This window comes from Delphinapterus leucas, chromosome 1 (assembly GCF_059928025.1).
Source record: "Delphinapterus leucas isolate spDelLeu-1000000601 "Yukka" chromosome 1, BTC_Dleu_Yukka2, whole genome shotgun sequence".
NCBI classification, from domain to species: Eukaryota; Metazoa; Chordata; class Mammalia; order Artiodactyla; family Monodontidae; genus Delphinapterus; species Delphinapterus leucas.
Window position 1 is genome coordinate 116791963 of NC_143129.1, and position 19097 is coordinate 116811059.

The 19097-nt window shown below is 34.4% G+C and overlaps 1 protein-coding gene across 4 annotated transcripts in view; it reads right to left on the reverse strand.

Moving 5' to 3' along the window:
* The window catches only part of PRKACB (protein kinase cAMP-activated catalytic subunit beta), a 142532-nt gene that overhangs the window by 13649 nt on the left and 109786 nt on the right, over positions 1-19097 (reverse strand). For all 4 annotated transcript variants that reach the window (XM_022580978.3, XM_022580973.3, XM_089920378.1 and 1 more), the window contains 3 exons: positions 16659-16785; positions 15648-15743; positions 12582-12704 (listed from right to left, as the gene is read on the reverse strand). In XM_022580978.3, coding sequence (XP_022436686.1) covers positions 12582-12704; positions 15648-15743; positions 16659-16785 — 346 coding nt within the window. The remainder of the gene's footprint in view (positions 1-12581; positions 12705-15647; positions 15744-16658; positions 16786-19097) is intronic.

A 19097-nucleotide genomic window follows, 5' to 3' on the forward strand; every position in this document is an offset into this window, starting at 1 on the left:
CTCTGAGAATGGGCATCTATTTCATGAAAGCTTCATGAAGGCAGAGACCACAGCTGATTTGCTGTATCCAGCACTGGTCTGTCATATACCATGAGCTTAATAAATATTTAATGAATGCATGAACTTAAATTCAACAAACACTGATTCAATACCATCTATGTGCTAGGCACTGATGTGCCTGGGATAGAGTAGTAAACCAAAGAGAGACAAAGATTCCTGCCTCCACAGTGTTTATATTCTAGTGAGAAAGAAACTTAGCAACAAGAGTGACCCTTTAAAAATGTTGTTATCCTGACAAAACCTTGCTTTGTAAGGTCTTTATTTTTTTACTCTGAAGAAAATGGGGAATCACTGCAAAGTTCTGAAAGGAGTAACAGGATCTGACTTAATGTTAGAGAGCAGTATCAGTGAAGGTGGTAAGAAGTAGCTGAATTCTGCATATATTTTAAAGATAGAGCCAAAATGGTTTTCCTGTGCATCAAATACGGAGTGAGGACTCCAGGGTGTTTTGTCTTGAGTAACTGAAAGTAGCTGAAAGGATAATGTCGCCATCAACTGAGATGGGAAAGATGGTGGGAAGAACAGATTAGCTATGGAAAAGAAAAATCTGTCAGTTTTAGGTTGAATTTGAGATATTTATTAGACCGCTGAGTGGAGATTTCAGGTAGGAAGTTGGATACAAAAGTCTGCAACTCAATGAGTCATGTATGGACAGAAAAAATGAATTTGGGAGCTGTCAGCTAGCATTAAAAGTCATAACGAGAATGAGACCACCAATAGAAGAAATGCAGGAAAAGAAGAGGATCAAGCCAAAGAGATTTAGAAGGAAAGATGCGTAATTCAGGAATAAAACTAAGATTATGAAAAGTCACTGAAGCCAAGTGAAGGAGTAATGAATGAACCACTGAACTAGATTCGGTTTCTCTTTTTGCCACAAACTAGCTTTTATCTTTGGGCAATTCTGAGCCTTGATTTACCTACACATAGGATAAGGGAGTTAAATTAAGTAAAATGGAACATTCTTGTCATCTTAAAAATTCTACTAAGCTATTTCTTTAGTAGAAAGAATATATGGGTTCCAATCCCAACTCCAGTTACATACATTCTCTATGCTTTAGGGCTAACTCTTTTACCTTTCTGAGTCTCACTTACCTCATCTATAAAATGATAAGAGTATATTTCATCTGGCAGGTATGAAAAGAAATTAGTTAACTTTTATGAAACGGCCTTTTTTTTTTTTTGGCTGTGCCATGCAGCTTATGAGATCTTAATCTTAGTTCCCCAACCAGGGATTGAACCCAGGCCCACGGCAGTGAAAGCACCAAGTCCTAACCACTGGACTGCCAGGGAACTCCCTGTGGAACTGCCTTGCATCTTGCAGGCACTAATTCAATACATGTTTCATTTTTAAGTCTTTTCATTAGGATAATATTTTAATGAACTGAAGTTGAATTTCTGAATCAAAGAAGGAACCTGGAAGTCAGCAATATCTATCATTATGTTTCCAGACTACCCAAGGGCACTTGTGCTAGAAAAGTCATTGGAGAGTGTAAGAGGTTCCTCTTTTCTTCTTGTCTCATGCTCCACCTGTTAAATTTGTACAACAAACACTCTCTTCTTTTCCTAAGGTTCTTAAATTTGATAGAGGCAGGGAGAAAATGGACAGCCATAACCGTTTTATAAGGACAGAATTGTGAATATAGCTGATACCTTAAACAACTTTGTCAAATTATATTACATAATATGTTAAAACAACTGTGAAATTTACTCTGAATTAAGCAAACGGAGTATCGTTCTGCTTTCAGCACTGATTATAAAGTCTTGTACATTTTAGTTTTAGGAGTAACTATTACTTTCTAAAAATGTAAGAAGTTACATCCAGAAAGCAAATCAGTGCATGTTATTATAGTATCCATACTGGGTGATTTAACTTCACTGACTCGTTTTTAACTTTAGAAATAAAATAAGACCAAAATCAAGTTTGTCTACACTCAGCTTAATCATAGAAATTACAAAGTTGATCTTTGATTGAAGAAGATAAAAATTTTACCACTATTCTTCTGCAATTTATAGAGGAAAAGATTGTTCAACCAGTAACATTATCTTTTATGCATCAGGGTAAAATTTACTGGGCTTAAATGACTCAAAAGAGTTTGCATACAGTAAATAATCTGTTAACTTCTGTCCACATGCATACTGGAATAAATTTTGAGAAATCCTCTCTCTAAATTAGTACAGTTCAAGAAATCTACCATCCCAGTAAAAAAATTATCTAGAAAAACTGAGCATATACATTAGTTAATTTTTCAAAACACATAACTTTTCATACGTTAGGGCTCCTAATAGATATGGTGCTAAGTTCCACACTGCCTCATAGGACCCAGGGAAAGTTTAATCAACCTGGATCCTATACATAAAAAGAAACATCTAGGACATTAACAAAATACTTATAAATATTAGCACCATGATTGTGGGCTCTCTGATCTGTTCTTACCTATGCAGAAACAGTGCATAGACATAATGAATTCAGATGGTTGCAAAAGGTTATTACCCACCCCATCCTCATTCCATCCCTTGCAAAACAAGTTGGAATCATTTGCCCATAGGACCCCTAAGGTAAGGACTGTCTCAAAGCAGGTATTAAGAAGAATTTTAAATGTCCACAGCAAGGTGTTAAAACACGGCACTGGATTTTATGTAAATGGTATAACTGCTTTTGTACTTCATGAAAATAACTCCTGCATACTGTTAAGTCTCTTTAACTGTAGCCATGCCAAATTGAAAATGGCATTTTAATTTCTCCAAAAGCATTAACAATGGTGCCTTAGAAAAAGTGTAGTGGTATATCTGTATATGTGTATATTACTTAGGAATACACAAAAAAGAGAAAATATAGCAGGCCTGAGACTGCTACCCTTTAGGAAGGCCTGCCTGCGAGTTTGGCAAATGGCAAGTATCTGGGAATTGGAATGGTGATTCAAAGTGCCAGACATTGAAAAGAAACTTCCTTAAATGACATGAGTGGCTCACTGTACCTAGACTGTTGGTACAAATAATATGGTTTATGCTGAACATCTGTTTTTGTTCTGGGAGTCTGGGATTTTGCTATGTGTTAGGTAGAGGGTGTATATGTAATCCCAATAAAACCCTTGGGCACTGAGTCTTTACTGTGCTTCCCTGATAGATAACATTTCATCCATGTTGCCAAATTTGTTGCTGGAGGAATGAAGCGTCCTTTTTGACTCCTTTGGGAGAGGACTCTTGAAAGCTTGTGCTGGCTTCCTCTGGACATTACCCCATGTGACTTTTGCCTTTGCTGATTTTAGTTTATAAACTTTTTTGTAAGGTACTTGTTACAATGAAAGGTATTCATTCCTTGAGTATTACTATATGCTGAATTTTGTGAGTCGTCCTAGTGAATCACCTAACCTGGGAATGGTCTTGGGGACCTTAGACATAGAAGGGAATAGCCATCTGGGTGCTAATCAACTACACTTCATGTGAATGTGGATTGCTCTTCAGGAAAAAGTTAACTAACTCTTGAGGGCTTCCCTGGTGGCACAGTGGTTGAGAGTCCGCCTGCCGATGCAGGGGACGTGGGTTCGTGCCCTGGTCCGGGAGGATCACACATGCCATGGAGCGGCTGGGCCCATGAGCCGTGGCCACTGGGCCTGCGCGTCCGGAGCCTGTACTCCGCAACGGGAGGGGCCACAACAGTGAGAAGCCCGCATACCGAAAAAAAAAAAAAAAAAAAAAAAATTAACTCACTCTTGGATCATTCTGTGTATACATATGTTTACAACTTTATATTTTGTATAGTGTCTCCTTGTACATTTTTGGTGCTCATTAAAAATGGAATAATATTTACTTCATACATAATGGAGCTAAGAATTTTTTTTAATTACATAAGTCAAAAACTAACTTTAGGACTTCCCTGGTGGCGCAGTGGTTGAGAGTCCGCCTGCCAATGCAGTGGACATGGGTTCGTAACCCGGTCTGGGAAAATCCCACATGCCGCGGAGCGGCTGGGCCTGTAAGCCATGGCCGCTGAGCCTGTGCGTCCGGAGCTTGTGCTCTGCAACGGGAGAGGCCGCAACAGTGAGAGGTCTGCGTACTAAAAAAAAAAACCCAAAAAACTCTAACTTTAAGGTTTCCACACAGCTGTTACTTGCCTGCCACCTTATTTGCAAATGTCATTTTTGAATACAACGTTAACTTTTGTATTAACAAGGGTAATGCAGCCAGATAGAGTTGCTGTGGAAACCATAACTGATTCTTGTATAGAGTATATGGCACTGAAGTATTAAATTTAAAGACTATATACAGAAACTCAGCATATGTATTACTAGGATGAGGCACAGTTAATGTGGGAATTATAAGACTTTTCTGTTAACTATGCATTTCTAAACCTGAATCTTAATATTGCATGAATAATTTGACATTTAAATACCACCTCCAACTCCCTCTTGCGAGAGCACTGGAATCACAACTAACTACTGAACAATCATTGACAGAAAGACACTGGAACTCACCAAGAAAGATACCCCACATCCAAGACAAAGGAGAGCTGCAATGAGATGGAAGGAGGGGTGCAATCACAATAAAATCAAATCCCAAAACTGCTGGGTTGGCGACTCTCAACTGGAAAACAATTATACCACAGAAGTCCACACACTGGAGTGAAGGTTCTGAGCCCCAGGTTCTGACTTCCCAACCTGGGGGTCTGGCAATGGGAGAAGGAATCCTCAAAGAATCAGACTTGAAGGCCAATGGGGTTTGATTGCAGGACTTCGACAGGACTGGGGGAAACAGAGACTCCATTCTTGGAGGGCACACACAAAATAGTGTGTGCATCAGGACCCAGGGGGAAGGAGGAGTGACCCCATAGGAGACAAAACCAGACCTACCTGCTAGTGTTGGAGGGTCTCCTGCGGGGGGCGGGGTGGAGTGGCTGTGGCTCACTGCAGGGACAAGGACACTGGCAGCAGAAGTTCTGGGAAGTACTCACTGGAGTCAGCCCTCCTGGAGTCTGCCATCAGCCCCACCAAAGAGCCTGTAGGCAGCAGTGCTGGGTCGCCTCAGGCCAAACAGCCAACAGGGAGGGAACCCAGCCCCGTCTATCAGCAGACAAGCAGATTAAAGTTTTACTGAGCTCTGCCCACCAGAGGGATGCCCAGCTCTACCCACTACCAGTCCCTCCCATCAGGAAGGTTGCACAAGCCTCTTAGATAGCCTCAACCACCAGAGGGCAGAGAGCAAAAGCAAGAAGAACTACAATCCTGCAGCCTGCAGAATGAAACCACAAACAGAGAAAGATAGACAAAATGAAAAGGCAGAGGACTATGTCCCAGATGAAGGAACAAGTTAAAACCTGAGAAAAACAACTAAATGAAGTGGAGATAGGCAACTTTCCAGAAAATTCAGAATAATGATAGTGAAGATGATTGAGGCCCTTGGAAAAAGAATGGAGGCAAGGATCAAGAAGATGCAAGAAATGTTTAACAAAGACCTAGAAGAATTAAAGAACAAACAAACAGAGATGAACAATACAATAACTGAAATGAAAAATACACTAGAAGGAATCAACAGCAGAATAACTGAGGCAGAAGAATGGATAAGTGACCTGGAAGACACAATGGTGGAAATCACTGCCACAGAGCAGAATAAAGAAAAAAGAATGAAAAGAAATGAAGGCAGCCTAAGAGACTCTGGAACAACATTAAATGCACCAACATTCACATTATAGGGGTCCCAGAAGGAAAAGAGAGAAAGGACCCAAGAAAATATTTGAAGAGATTATAGTAGAAAGCTTACCTAACGAGATTATAGTAGAAAACTGCCCTAACATGGGAAAGGAAATAGCCACCCAAGTCCAGGAAGCACAGAGAGTCCCAGGCAGGATAAACCCAAGGAGAAACAAGCCGAGACACATAGTAATCAAACTGAAAAAAATTAAAGACAAAGAAAAATATTAAAATAAACAAGGAAAAAATGACAAATAGCATGCAAGGTAACTCCATACATTTAACAGCTGATTTATCAGCAGAAATCCTGCAAGCCAGAAGGTAGTGGTATGATATATTTAAAGTGATGAAAGGGAACAACCTACAACCAAGAATACTCTACCCAGCAAGAATCTCATTCAGATTTGACAGAGAAATCAAAAGCTTTACAGACAAGCAATAGCTAAGAGAATTCACCACCAAACCAGCTCTACAACAAATGCTAAAGAATCTTCTCTAAGTGGGAAACACAAGAGAAGAAAAGGACCTACAAAAACAAACCCAAAACAATTAAGAAAATGGTAATAGGAACATACATATCGATAATTACCTTAAATGTGAATAGATTACACACTCCAACCAAAAGACAGACTGGCTGAATGGATACAAAAACAAGACCTGTATATATGCTGTCTACAAGAGACCCACTTCAGACCTAGGGACACATACAGACTGAAAGTGAGGGGACGGAAAAAGATATTCCATGCAAATGGAAATCAAAAGAAAGCTGGAGTAGCAATTCTCATATAAGACAAAACAGACTTTAAAATAAAGACTGTTACAAGAGACAAAGAAGGAGACAACATAATAATCATGGGATCAATCCAAGAAGAAGGTATAACAATTGTAAATATTTATGCACCCAACATAGGAGCACCTCAATACATAAGGCAAATGCTAACAGCCATAAAAGGGGAAATCAACAGTAACAGAATCATACTAGGGGACTTTAACAGCCCACTTTCACCAATGGACAAATCATCCAAAATGAAAATAAAAAAGGCAACACAGGCTTTAAATGACACAATAGACCAGACAGGTTTAATTGATATTTATAGGATATTCCACCCGAAAACAGAAGGTTACACTTTCTTCTCAAGTGCACATGGAACATTCTCCAGAATAGATCACATCTTGGGTCACAAATCAAGCATTGGTAAATTTATGAAAACTGAAATCATATCAAGCATCTTTTCCAACCACAATGCTATGAGATTAGAAATAAATTACAGGAAAAACAAAAAATGTAAAAAACACAAACACATGGAGGCTAAAAAATACTTTACTAAATAAATAACCAAGAGATCACTGAAGAAATCAAAGAGGAAATCAAAAAATACCTAGAGACAAATGACAATGAAAACACAATGACACAAAACCTATGGGATGCAGCAAAAGCAGTTTGAAGAGGGAAGGCTATAGCAATACAATCCTACCTCAAGAAACCAGAAAAATCTCAAATAAACAATCTAACCTTACACCTAAAGGAACTAGAGAAAGGAGAACAAACAAAACCCAAAGTTAGTAGAAGGAAAGAAATCATAAAAATAAGATCAGAAATAAATCAAATAGAAATGAAGAAAACAATAGCAAAGATCAATGAAACTAAAAGCTGGTTCCTTGAGAAGATAAACAAAACTGATAAACCTTTATCCAGGCTCATCAAGAAAAAGAGGGAGAGGACGCAAATCAATAAAATTAGAAGTGAAAAAGGAGAAGTTACAACGGACAGTGCAGAAATACAAAGCATCCTAAGAGACTACTACAAGCAACGATATGCCAATAAAATGGACAACCTGGAAGAAATGGAAAAATTCTTAGAAAAGCACAACGTTGAGAGACTGAACCAAGAAGAAAGAGAAATTATGAACAGACCAATCACAAGTACTGAAATTGAGATTAAAAATCTTCCAATAAACAAAAGTCCAGGACCAGATGGCTTCACAGGTGAATTCTATCAAACATTTCGAGAAGAGCTAACACCCATCCTTCTCAAAATCTTCCAAAAAATTGCAGTGTAAGGAACACTCCCAAACTCATTCTACGAGGCCATCATCACCCTGATACCAAAACCATACAAAGATACTACAAAAAAAGGAAATTACAGACCAATATCACTGATGAATATAGATGTAAAAATCTTCAACAAAATACTAGCAAACAGAATCCAACAACACATTAAAAGGATCATACACCATGATCAAGTGGCATTTATCCCAGGGATGCAAGGATTCTTTAATATACACAAATCAATCAATGTGACACACCATATTAACAGATTGAAGGATAAAAACCATATAATCATCTCAATAGATGCAGAAAAAGCTACAGTAATCAAGACAATATGGTATTGGCACAAAAACAGAAATATAGATCAATGGAACAGGATAGAAAGCCCAGAGATAAACCCACGCACCTATGGTCAACTAATCTATGACAAAGGAGGCAAGAATATACAATGGAGAAAAGACAAGTCTCTTCAATAAGTGGTGCTGGGAAAAATGGACAGCTACATGTAAAAGAATGAAATTAGAACACTCTCTAACACCATATGCAAAAATAAACTCAAAATGGATTAAAGACCTCAATGTAAGACCAGACACTATAAAACTCTTAGAGGAAAGCATAGGAAGAACACTCTTTGACATAAATCACAGCAAGATCTTTTTTGACCCACCTCCTAGAGTAATGGAAATAAAAACAAAAATAAACAAATGGGATCTAATGAAACAAAAGCTTTTGCACAGCAAAGAAAACCATAAATAAGACAAAAAGACAACCCCCAGAATGGGAGAAAATATTTGCAAACGAATCAATGGGCAAAGGATTAATCTCCAAAATATATAAACAGTTCATGCAGATCAATATCAAAAAAAAAACAACCCAATCAAAAAATGGGTGGGAGACCTAAATAGACACTTCTCCAAAGACATACAGATGGCCAAGAGGCACAGGAAAAGCTGCTCAACATCACTAATTATTAGAGAAATGCAAATCAAAACTACAATGAGGTATCACCTCACACCAATCAGAATGGGCATCATCAGAAAGTCTACAAACAATAAATGTGGAGAGGGTGTGGAGAAAAGGGAACCCTCTTGCACTGTTTGTGGGAATGTAAACTGATACTGCCACTATGGAGAACAGTATGGAGGTTCCTGAAAAAACTAAAAATAGAATTACCATATGATCCAACAATCCCACGACTGGGCACATACCCAGAGAAAACCACAATTCAAAAAAACACATGCACCCCAATATTCATTGCAGCATTATTTACAATAGCCAGGTCATGGAAACCAGCTAAATGTCCATCAACAGACAAATATATAAAGAAGATGTGATACATATATACAATGGAATATTACTTAGCCATAAAAAGGAACAAAATTGGGTTATTTATAGAGACATGGATGGACCTAGAGAGTGTCATACAGAGTGAAGTTAAGTCTGAAACAGAAAAGCAAATATTGTATATTAACGCATATATGTGGAATCTAGAAAAATGGTACAGATGAACCAGTTTGCTAGGCAGAAAAAGAGACACAGATGTAGAGAACAAACGTATAGACACCAAGTGGGGGAAGCAGGGGGCATGGGTGGTGGGATGAATTGGGAGATTGAGATTGACATATATACACTAATATGTATAAAATAGATAAATAATAAGAACTTGCTGTATAGCACAGGGAAATGCACTTCGCTGTACAGTAGAAACTAACACAACATTGTAAAACAACTATACCCCAATAAAAATAAATAAATAAATACCACCTCCTCTGTTTTTTTTAAAGGCAAAATATGTGTAGGAGAGGATCTAACAAGCTGGTTGATCATCTTTCTGTACATTTATAAATACCAGTTTGAATTAAAATATTGTAAATAGAGAAAGAACGTAAAAATCTAATGTTCAAATATATGTACTTTAGTGAATTAATCACTTCATTAAACACATTTCATTTAACTTTGATAAGTCAATGATACCTATAATCTTTATAACATGGTTTCCGAAAATATAATCAACATAAAATATTGTTGTATAAAATACCATGCTTTTTAAAAAAAGAAAAAAATTCTGAATGCAAAGTATATTTTTAAATGTTATTTGATATCATTAAAACCATTAAAAAATTTAAATACAAATACAGGATATGTAAGACCAAAAGTGGATTTTCAATGACTTGAACAATTAAAAAATTTGAAAACAAGTTTGTCTCCAATTTGACTTTTAGCTACTAACTAGAGAGATAATAATACTCTGTAATGTGGATAGAGATAACTTCTAGTTTGGATTTGAGTGCTGAAACAGATGGTTTTATTGGGAAATGTGAATATGATTTTACATTCAAATAATACAGATCCTAGAGATCACTTAATAACAATTATTTTGTTTTCACGAGTTCTACTTTAAATGCATAAAGAGAACAAGGAATGAAAACTTTACATCCAATATGGGGAGAGATAATCTGGCACCTTTAGTTAAAAACAATAGTACACCAAACACCCTATAGTATTTCTAATAAATAAAGGAAAAAAATCAGATATTGTGATATGATAAAATTTTATGTTGCTACTCTTCTCTTCTAAGGTGACCAGGATTTAAACTGTTACAATTTTAGAATTTATGCAGATTTAAATTTAAACCGTGTGCTACCATTGGATTCTAAATGTTAAAGTTTGATATGAAATAAAAACATATTCATAAGTAGCCAAAAAAATTACACAATGTACAATGATTGGCAAACAGAGGCCAATTCATACAGATGAAGATACATTTGTTTTAGCTAAAACAATTTTTCTAAGTAAATAAAATTTAGTTATGACAGCATCCTTGTCAGAAAATTTGATTCCTCCTATGAAATTAAGTATAAATAAAAGCAATATAGTAAAGATTCAGGAACTCTGTAATTAACTGCAATTAAATTATTTGGAACTATTACTATAATTTCTGCATTCTTAGTCTTTGTACTAGTAAAATATGCTTCTCCCATTCAGTTATTTAAAAGTATTTTAGTCCTCTCATTATTCTTCATATGACCTTTGGCCTTATTTTCTCTTGAGATTTTACATAATCACTTCTCAAATTCTTAAAAAATAAATCACTGCCTTGTCTATTAATTTTTCTTGATTTTTTGTTTTGTTCATCTCAAAAGTTCTCTTACTTTGACTTTAATATCCTGCTGGGTGAAAACAATTACAAAGATAAGAAACCTGAAGCTTAGAGATCTACAAATGTAGCAGGGACAGCAGTAATACTTAATTACCTAAATATCAACACTTCGTCTACCTTTCTATATTACTTTAGTGTGAATCTTTCAAGAACCTAGCTTAGTTAGCTGTAAGAGGTATTTATTTTTTACCTTTGACATAGTTGAAGTATGCATTCTTTAGTTAGTCCCCTAGTTTGTGAACCTGCCATAATATAAAACTTCCTCCCATAAAATACAGTAAAATATAACTGAAAATCTTGTGATCCCTGTAGACTGCATATGCACTATGACATATGGAACAACACTGTGTTGAGATGTGGGTTCTAGGTGGCTGGAGAGACTCATTCTATTGGTGTCTTGTTCCATCCAGCTATTTAAATTTGGGTCTTAGTAACAAAGATAAATTATTATATTATGGACATTGAGGGTACCTTCTGAATAGCTGACCTTATAAATTTTAAGTTCATGAATGCAAAGGGTCAGCTTTCATATGAAATATAGAACACGAATCTGGCTGAGATATAAAGAAACAGATTTTTCTTCTATCTCCTTCCAGATTCTTTAGGTTGATTAGGCTTATCTCTGCCTTTCACAAAATACAAAAAAGTCAACTATATCACATCTCAGGGAATGTCATGTCAAGACTGATGTTATATGATCAAAAACAAACAAATAAACAAAACAAACTAATAGAGCATACCACATGTAGGAAAAGGAAAAATAAGGAAACTATCCCTTCCCATGAACTCTGTCATAAATGCATAGAAGGCCTTCTGGGAATTTTTGAAAGCCTACTGAATCAGGCTCATCTCTATTAAAACTGACTGCAGTATTTTTAAAAAGGATCTAATGCATGAGTTACAGCAAGAGTGAATGATTGACTTTAAACAAAATACTCTTGGAAACAAAATTAGGGATTATAAATGCAAAAGAAGAAAGGTTTATGGAGTAATTACAAAATATAAAATACTCTGACTTATAGTACATCTACTCATATTCAAGAAGAATTAATGTTATTTTCATATTTGCTAAAGATCAGTGGCAATTATAATCACATTAACATGAAAAACTGTTTACATCATTTCTATGAATTCCCATCTTAAAAAGGCTTATCTATTCTATGTCTACTTCCAATTTTGTAATGTTTGACATAATTCAAACAAGTCTCTCCTAAAAAAGCAACGGCATATAAAAACAGCCCCTAAAACTTCTCTCCAAGCAGATACCCACATGAAATAACTAACAATTTTTATTTATTTGAAGGAATATGGAAGAATTAGGGCTATGATCCTGTGTTTTACAAGTGATAAAAATGCTAATAATGGAAACTGCTTTATTATTTTGCTAATATGTTTGTAAAATTGCCCTTTTTTACTTAAAAGACTTCAATGATTCGGTATTTACGCTATCTTAAATGAGTGCTGCTCATTTAAGCTGCTAAATATAAGGGCAGCAACTATGGATATTTCTGTCTTTTTCCCAATTTAGGGTAATATTCTGATGACATCAAATGGTTTCAATCTACAAAGCTTAAAATTCATTTATAGAAATAATGAATAATAAAGGAATAATAAATTGTATTACTTACCTTTCCGGAAACAATCTTTTCATAAATCTGAATTGGTTGGTCTGCAAAGAATGGGGGGTAGCCAGCTGCCATTTCATAGATTAACACTCCTAATGCCCACCAATCCACTGCCTTATTGTAGCCCTAAGATAAACCAACACCAAATGTCAATTATTACTTAATTCACTCAGAGGAGAATGAAGTCATAAATTATTTCAAAGTGATCTTCAAGCATATGAAAAATTTTAAAAAGCAGTTGCTGAGCAGTAATTCAGGATAAAATAAAAAATAAACAAAATGTATCAGGTCAGATTTGAATTAAACAAAGGGGAAAATTTCCAGATACTTAAATTGGATATTAGGAAATATTATTAAATCTTCTTCCTAAAATCATTAAGAATATTAAAGACAATAAAAAATGCCCTGTTTAATTGGGATAATTTAGTTGTTGCTCAACAGTAGGAAGGGAATTGGACCAAATTACCCCTTAAAGCCCAATCTAGTTCCATAATATTATGAATTAGGTTTTCTAGAGAATACTCAGAAAGGTCAAAAGTTTTAAAATGAAAGAGTAGATATTGTACTTCATAATAAACAGTGGAGTTGACTTCAGAATATTCTATATTGTTGGGGTTAAGAGGGTGAATATACTTGGGATAATCCCATCCACTTCACAGGATCTTATGAAAGCTAAAAGTTTAATGTGGAACATAATAAATGTAAATATTTAAGTATACTTTATTCATCTAGTGTTTTGTTTCTCATCTCTAAAAGGTATACAAGAAAGATAACTAATTCATGGGATTTTGTGGGGACTACATCAAATGAAAGGAAATGATGTGTATAAAGAGTGTGTTGCAAACCAAATGTACAATTCTAAGGTTTCTTATTTTTTTTTCATGTTAAGCCTACTAAAATTAAGATTTAGAAGTATTGATAAGAAAATAAATAAGAATAAAATATTAACATGTTTATATAAAGTTTGTTATCAGCCATAATCAGTGTCAACTGGCACAAAAGATTATGAAAAAAAACAAAACAACTTGATCATGGAGAGAAATGAGCTGAGTTCTTGCCAGATCTTTTGGTCTGCCATCAGATACAGCCTTTAATTACCTTCGCCACTCCCCCTAGTCCAACCTTTTTCCAAAATTTTAGCTTATAAACTATTTAATTTTCAAATTACTGGCTAAAATATAATAATATAGAGATTTTTTCTTTTTATTTCCTGCTTCTGTATGTTTTTAAAATGAGAGAGACTAGTAAAATAGTAATAGCACTTTGTTTTGCTAATAGAAATGGCATCAACTTTGCTTTAATTCTTTAAATTCTATTCATTAATAATGTAATTACCATGTTTTTTGCTATAATGAAAGCATGTAACGTTGAAACAGATCCTTTTACCAAACTGATTTCTATGTTTTGGATTGTGTACTAATGTTCATAATAAGTATTCCAGATGCTTTCTAAAACAAATCAGTAAGAAAAACTAAATTATAATAGAAAAATGGGCAAAGGACATGAACTAATAATTCATACACACAAAGAAATACCAAATGGCTATTAAGCATTAAAACAATCTAATAATCAGACATAAGACTTAAAATAATTAGATATCATTTACTGTCTATCAAATTAGTAATGGTTTTTAAAACAAGAATACCCAATGCTGGAGAAAGTGTGGTGAAACAGGTACTCTCAAACACTGCTGAGAAGTGCAAAATTGCTACAATCTTTTTGGACAGTGCTTTGGCAACATGTATTGAAAGGCTTAAAAATGTTCATACTCTCTGACCCTGTAATTCCACTTCTAGGAATCTATCCTAAAAAAATAATTTAAAATATAGAAAAAGCTTTATGTACAAAGATGTTTATCACAGTGATCTATAATCGAAAAAAATGAAATAACCTAAATACTCAACAATAGAAGAATGGCAAAATACAATATGGTACATTTTCAAATAAGCCATTAGAATTATATTTGCATGCTTATTATCATTCAAGTGAAAAAGCTGAATACAAAACTGTACATTCACTATAACATGCATAAAAAAATATATTAAAATGTTTTTTTAAAAAGGCTACCTCTGGATGGTGAGATTATAGGTTTTTTGATTCTTTCTTTATATTTTTCTACATTTTCCAAATTTTATACAATGAATAGCTATTTCTTTTACCACATATATATATATACACACATACAGTTTTTAAAGTTTTGGGCCCTACTATGTTATCATTATTTGTTAAATGTACTTAAAGAAGAAATATGTTAATGATATTTAGATTATAAAAGAGTAAAAGTTATAAATGATGTAAATTATGTAAGATAATGAGAGGAACGCTGAAAGAATTATTTTATTCTAATACTTCTGTAGGTTAGCCAAATTTCAATGATTCAGGGGGTAGTTATTCAATGTGTAAATATCAAAGCATCTGTGTTATCCCTTTCTCTTTCCTGGCTCCTGTGCCCAGTTATTATCAGTCGCTCCTTTCTGGCTTTCTCCACCAAGGGATGGCAGTAGAAAGGAAAACAAAAGTTAAATCATCCTTTGTGATATGATTAAAAATTTCTCTCACCACATTTTGCACTGTTTAGAAAAGCAGAACTGTATTCAATAAGACTATAACTATTCAATTGCTATAATATTCCTATTTTTAAACTAAAATTTTAAAAAATAATTCACATACTTTTTTTTCATTTAAGTGGTAAAGTTGAAACAAAGGAAGAATTTCAACTAGTACATGTCGTCTTTAGTTTGCCTCTTGGTGTAACCCAGAGCAAGGGCCTCCTCGCCCTCCTGTATTGGCAATAATTATGAATAGGCTATGCTTTTGGCTTCAAAACATGGGTCTAGAGGTCAGATTTATTCATACTAATTCTCTCAGATTCAGAGTTAAAATCACCAGTTAATGGGATTACTGGTAGACGCTAAATAATTACTTTTTAGTAATTATGAACAAATAGATTTAAATTCATATTTAGATTAAACATGTAAAATTAGATCAATAAACTTTTTTTTTTATGAAAGTCCACAGTGATGCATGCCTTATATTTCTACTTCTTACATAACTACATTATAAATATACCTTGCTGAGAATTATTTCTGGAGCCAAATATTCTGGAGTGCCACATAATGTCCAAGTTCTGCCTTTAACTCTTTTGGCAAACCCAAAGTCTGTGACCTATAAAAGACAAAAAAACTTGTAAACATTTATTATTTCATAATAAATGTACTACTGTACCTAAGTTGAAAGTTAAAAATCAGAGTTAAAATTAACACCATGAAAAAAATTAAGTCAATGTAATTGACACTAATCCAAGAAGGCACTGTTTAGTGAATAAAGGTTAAAGCAACCCATGCTGGAGAACCTTTCCCTGACACAAAGAAACAAATGAACCAAAAAAAAAAAAAAATAGTTTTAATAAAAATGAAGCAGTGCTAGGAGTGTTCCTTAAGTCCAGCATTGTCCTCTGCCCTTAATTACATCCTCAGAAGTGTAAAAGCATCACTGGGAGAATCTTAATAACTGCGTAAAAAGGAATGCTCTCATTCTATTGATAGTACAAATGGAAAGAAAACACTACCACGAGTCCATTATTGGTAGCTGGGCCCCCTTTCGTAGCTGCACTGTAGTGTTAAAAAGCATGGACTCTTGGCACAGGCTGACGGGGTTCAATTATGACTCTACGTGTGTGACCTTGCTGTTCCTTAGTTTCATTAATCTTAAAATGAGGATAACAATAGTATTTACATTTCATAGTGTTATCAGAATTAAAAGAGATGATACATGTAAAAACACTTAGAATAATGCCTGGCACTAAGTGAGTACTCACAAATTTAGCTATTATTTCTTTACGCAGGAGCCTGAAATCAGTTTACAACTACAGACTAAGGGAGATAGAAACAGGTTCCATCTTTGATGGAACTTTTGGTTCTGTAATAGCAACAGAACTGTGAGCTCAATTTAAACTGTTAGGAAGAATTGTCTCCTTCAAAGAAAAAAAAAGAATCCAATATTGGTAGTTGTGGTTAAATACATATAACTTCTTACCTAGTATTTCTGAAATACATTAGATATAATGTGTTCAAGTCATACCTGGATATAACCTTGATGGTCAATTAAGAGATTTTCAGGTTTTAGATCTCTGTAGATGAGGTCTAGTGAATGGAGGTACTCGAATGTTAGCACTATCTGAGCTGCATAGAACCGTGCATGGGGTTCACTACAAAGAAACAAAACATTGATTTCAGTAAAATGGGTTAACATATAGTAATTAGTAGATTATACAAAAAAAAAATAACATGAGGTAGAGGCATTTTGGGAGCAAAAAATTTTTTTTCTTTTAAACATATGTAAAGAAACATGTTAGTTTCCAAATATTTACTAAATCTATAAATCATCTTCAAATAATGCTTTGATATACTTAGTGGGCAGCATATGTTGAAGAAAACTTAACTCTTAGATTGTCATTGTAATTTAAATTATTATTGGCCATGTTAGAAGACATTGAGAATGACTGAAAAGCACCAGTTAGATTATCTGTCAGGGCAATTGCTATTAATGATAGGCTTCATCTCATCTACCTTTCTCATAAATTTCAAGTACTTAAAGAATTTCTGCATTAATCTGCAGATTTATGCCATTTTACCCAGGCTGTTACTATTACAAAAGTGACATATGCTCATTATAGAAATAAAGCCATAAAATATTAATGAAGAATAAAGATACCAATAATCCCATTCAGAAACCAGATTCAATCCTGGTATCTAAATTTCCAAATCTTCTAACTATGCATATTTATACAGATACCTGAACATAGGTATAATCTGTATATTTAGGTAAATACACACAGTTCTGGATACACAGATTAGATTAACTGATAGATTATGGTAATTTTGATGCCACATTCTGGGTATTACTCCAAAAGGATGTACTGTTTTCTAGTTTGAGTTTCTATTTCATCTTGTAGTGTATACACTGAATTCTTCTAATCTTTCTGATATATTGCAATGACTTTCAGATTTGTGTCCTCAATGAACAACCTTAACTATGAATAGAATTTCCCTCAAGATGGTTGGCATGAGTTTGATCTGGTAGCACCAAAAATAGGAATTCTAAAAAGAGATTGTATATGCTACTCCTTTTGCTTGTCACTCACTATATTTCCAAGGTCCTAGCCTGATACACACCAAGTGCTCAGAAAATATTTGTTAAATGAATGAATATGTGAAGAAAAACACTTTTGTGGCAATATTTTATAATATCCTTCCAGTTCCAGCCCTATCATGACACTGTTACAAGGTATACCATATGTCCTATGACAAGGAATGAGAATACTGTAAAGGGAGATTAAAAGAATCATCCAGGTCATTGAAATATTTATCCCTAATTTTGGAAACGTTTGACCTGGGAAGTCCCCTCTCATTTTCTTCATACACCCGTTAATATAAGATACATTTATCATCTTATCATCATAAACATAAGATGTACTCAGCATTTTATGTTTATCTCCACACTGGTGTTTGATTGGAGGTACACAAACATTACATAGATCTTTAATCAAACTGTTGAAAGGTCAGAGCAAAATATTCTATAAAGAACATTTAATGTTGTAGCAGCTTTAAGTCTAGACAGTTACTATTTAAGTAGAGAATCGTAATGACTCCATTGATTCTGATTAGAACCATGCTCAACAATAACTCAGTCTTCCTGTTGCCTCAAAGTTTCTAAGGTGGGAGTTAGCAACCTTTCAAGTATATAAATAGTATGTGTGAAAGGTTAGAAAGGACAATGTCTGTGTGTGAATTATGTCAATCAACTTGCTTTCCTCTTAGTATCAAGTTAAGTATTAAAGAAATAAGAGTGTGGGGAGTTGCAAAGAAAAGAAATAATCACAGAAAATGGATAAAATATTTTTTGAAGACAGGTTAAGGTGTGGTAATTCAGTGTAAAACTCTAAATTATCATAGGGCAATATGAGAATTCTGGACCTGCCTGGACAAGGAGTGTAGGAGAGGACAACAGGAAGTTAAAAAAAAATCATTAAAGAGAAGTTACTCTGTACCAGCACAGTGCCTGACATATATTAGGTGTTCTGTACATATTAGGTCAATAAATGAATTTTGGTTTAGGCCTCAGGTAACTAAAACAACTCTCATTTTGGCCCATTACTGAATATGATCTCATGGTAATCCAAGTCTACCATCATGTTTTCATGAATTGAATTACCATCTACAGTCTTGTTTGAATTCATACTGATGTTTTAATTAATGTCAATATACAGTATACTGAACAAAGTTGGACCTGCTCTTGGTTTCAGCTTCATTCTAATAGTGATTTTAAATGAACAGTAGTAGCTTACAAACTATTACACACAGGTAAAGTTAACAAAATGTATAAACTCTTTTAATAACTGTGTGACCTTATTAGTAATAACCTAATGACAAGGTACAAACTCCTTTTAAATTACATATATATGTTTAAAACTCAACATGGCAACAACGTTAAGGAGAATAAATCTGTGCAAAACAAACT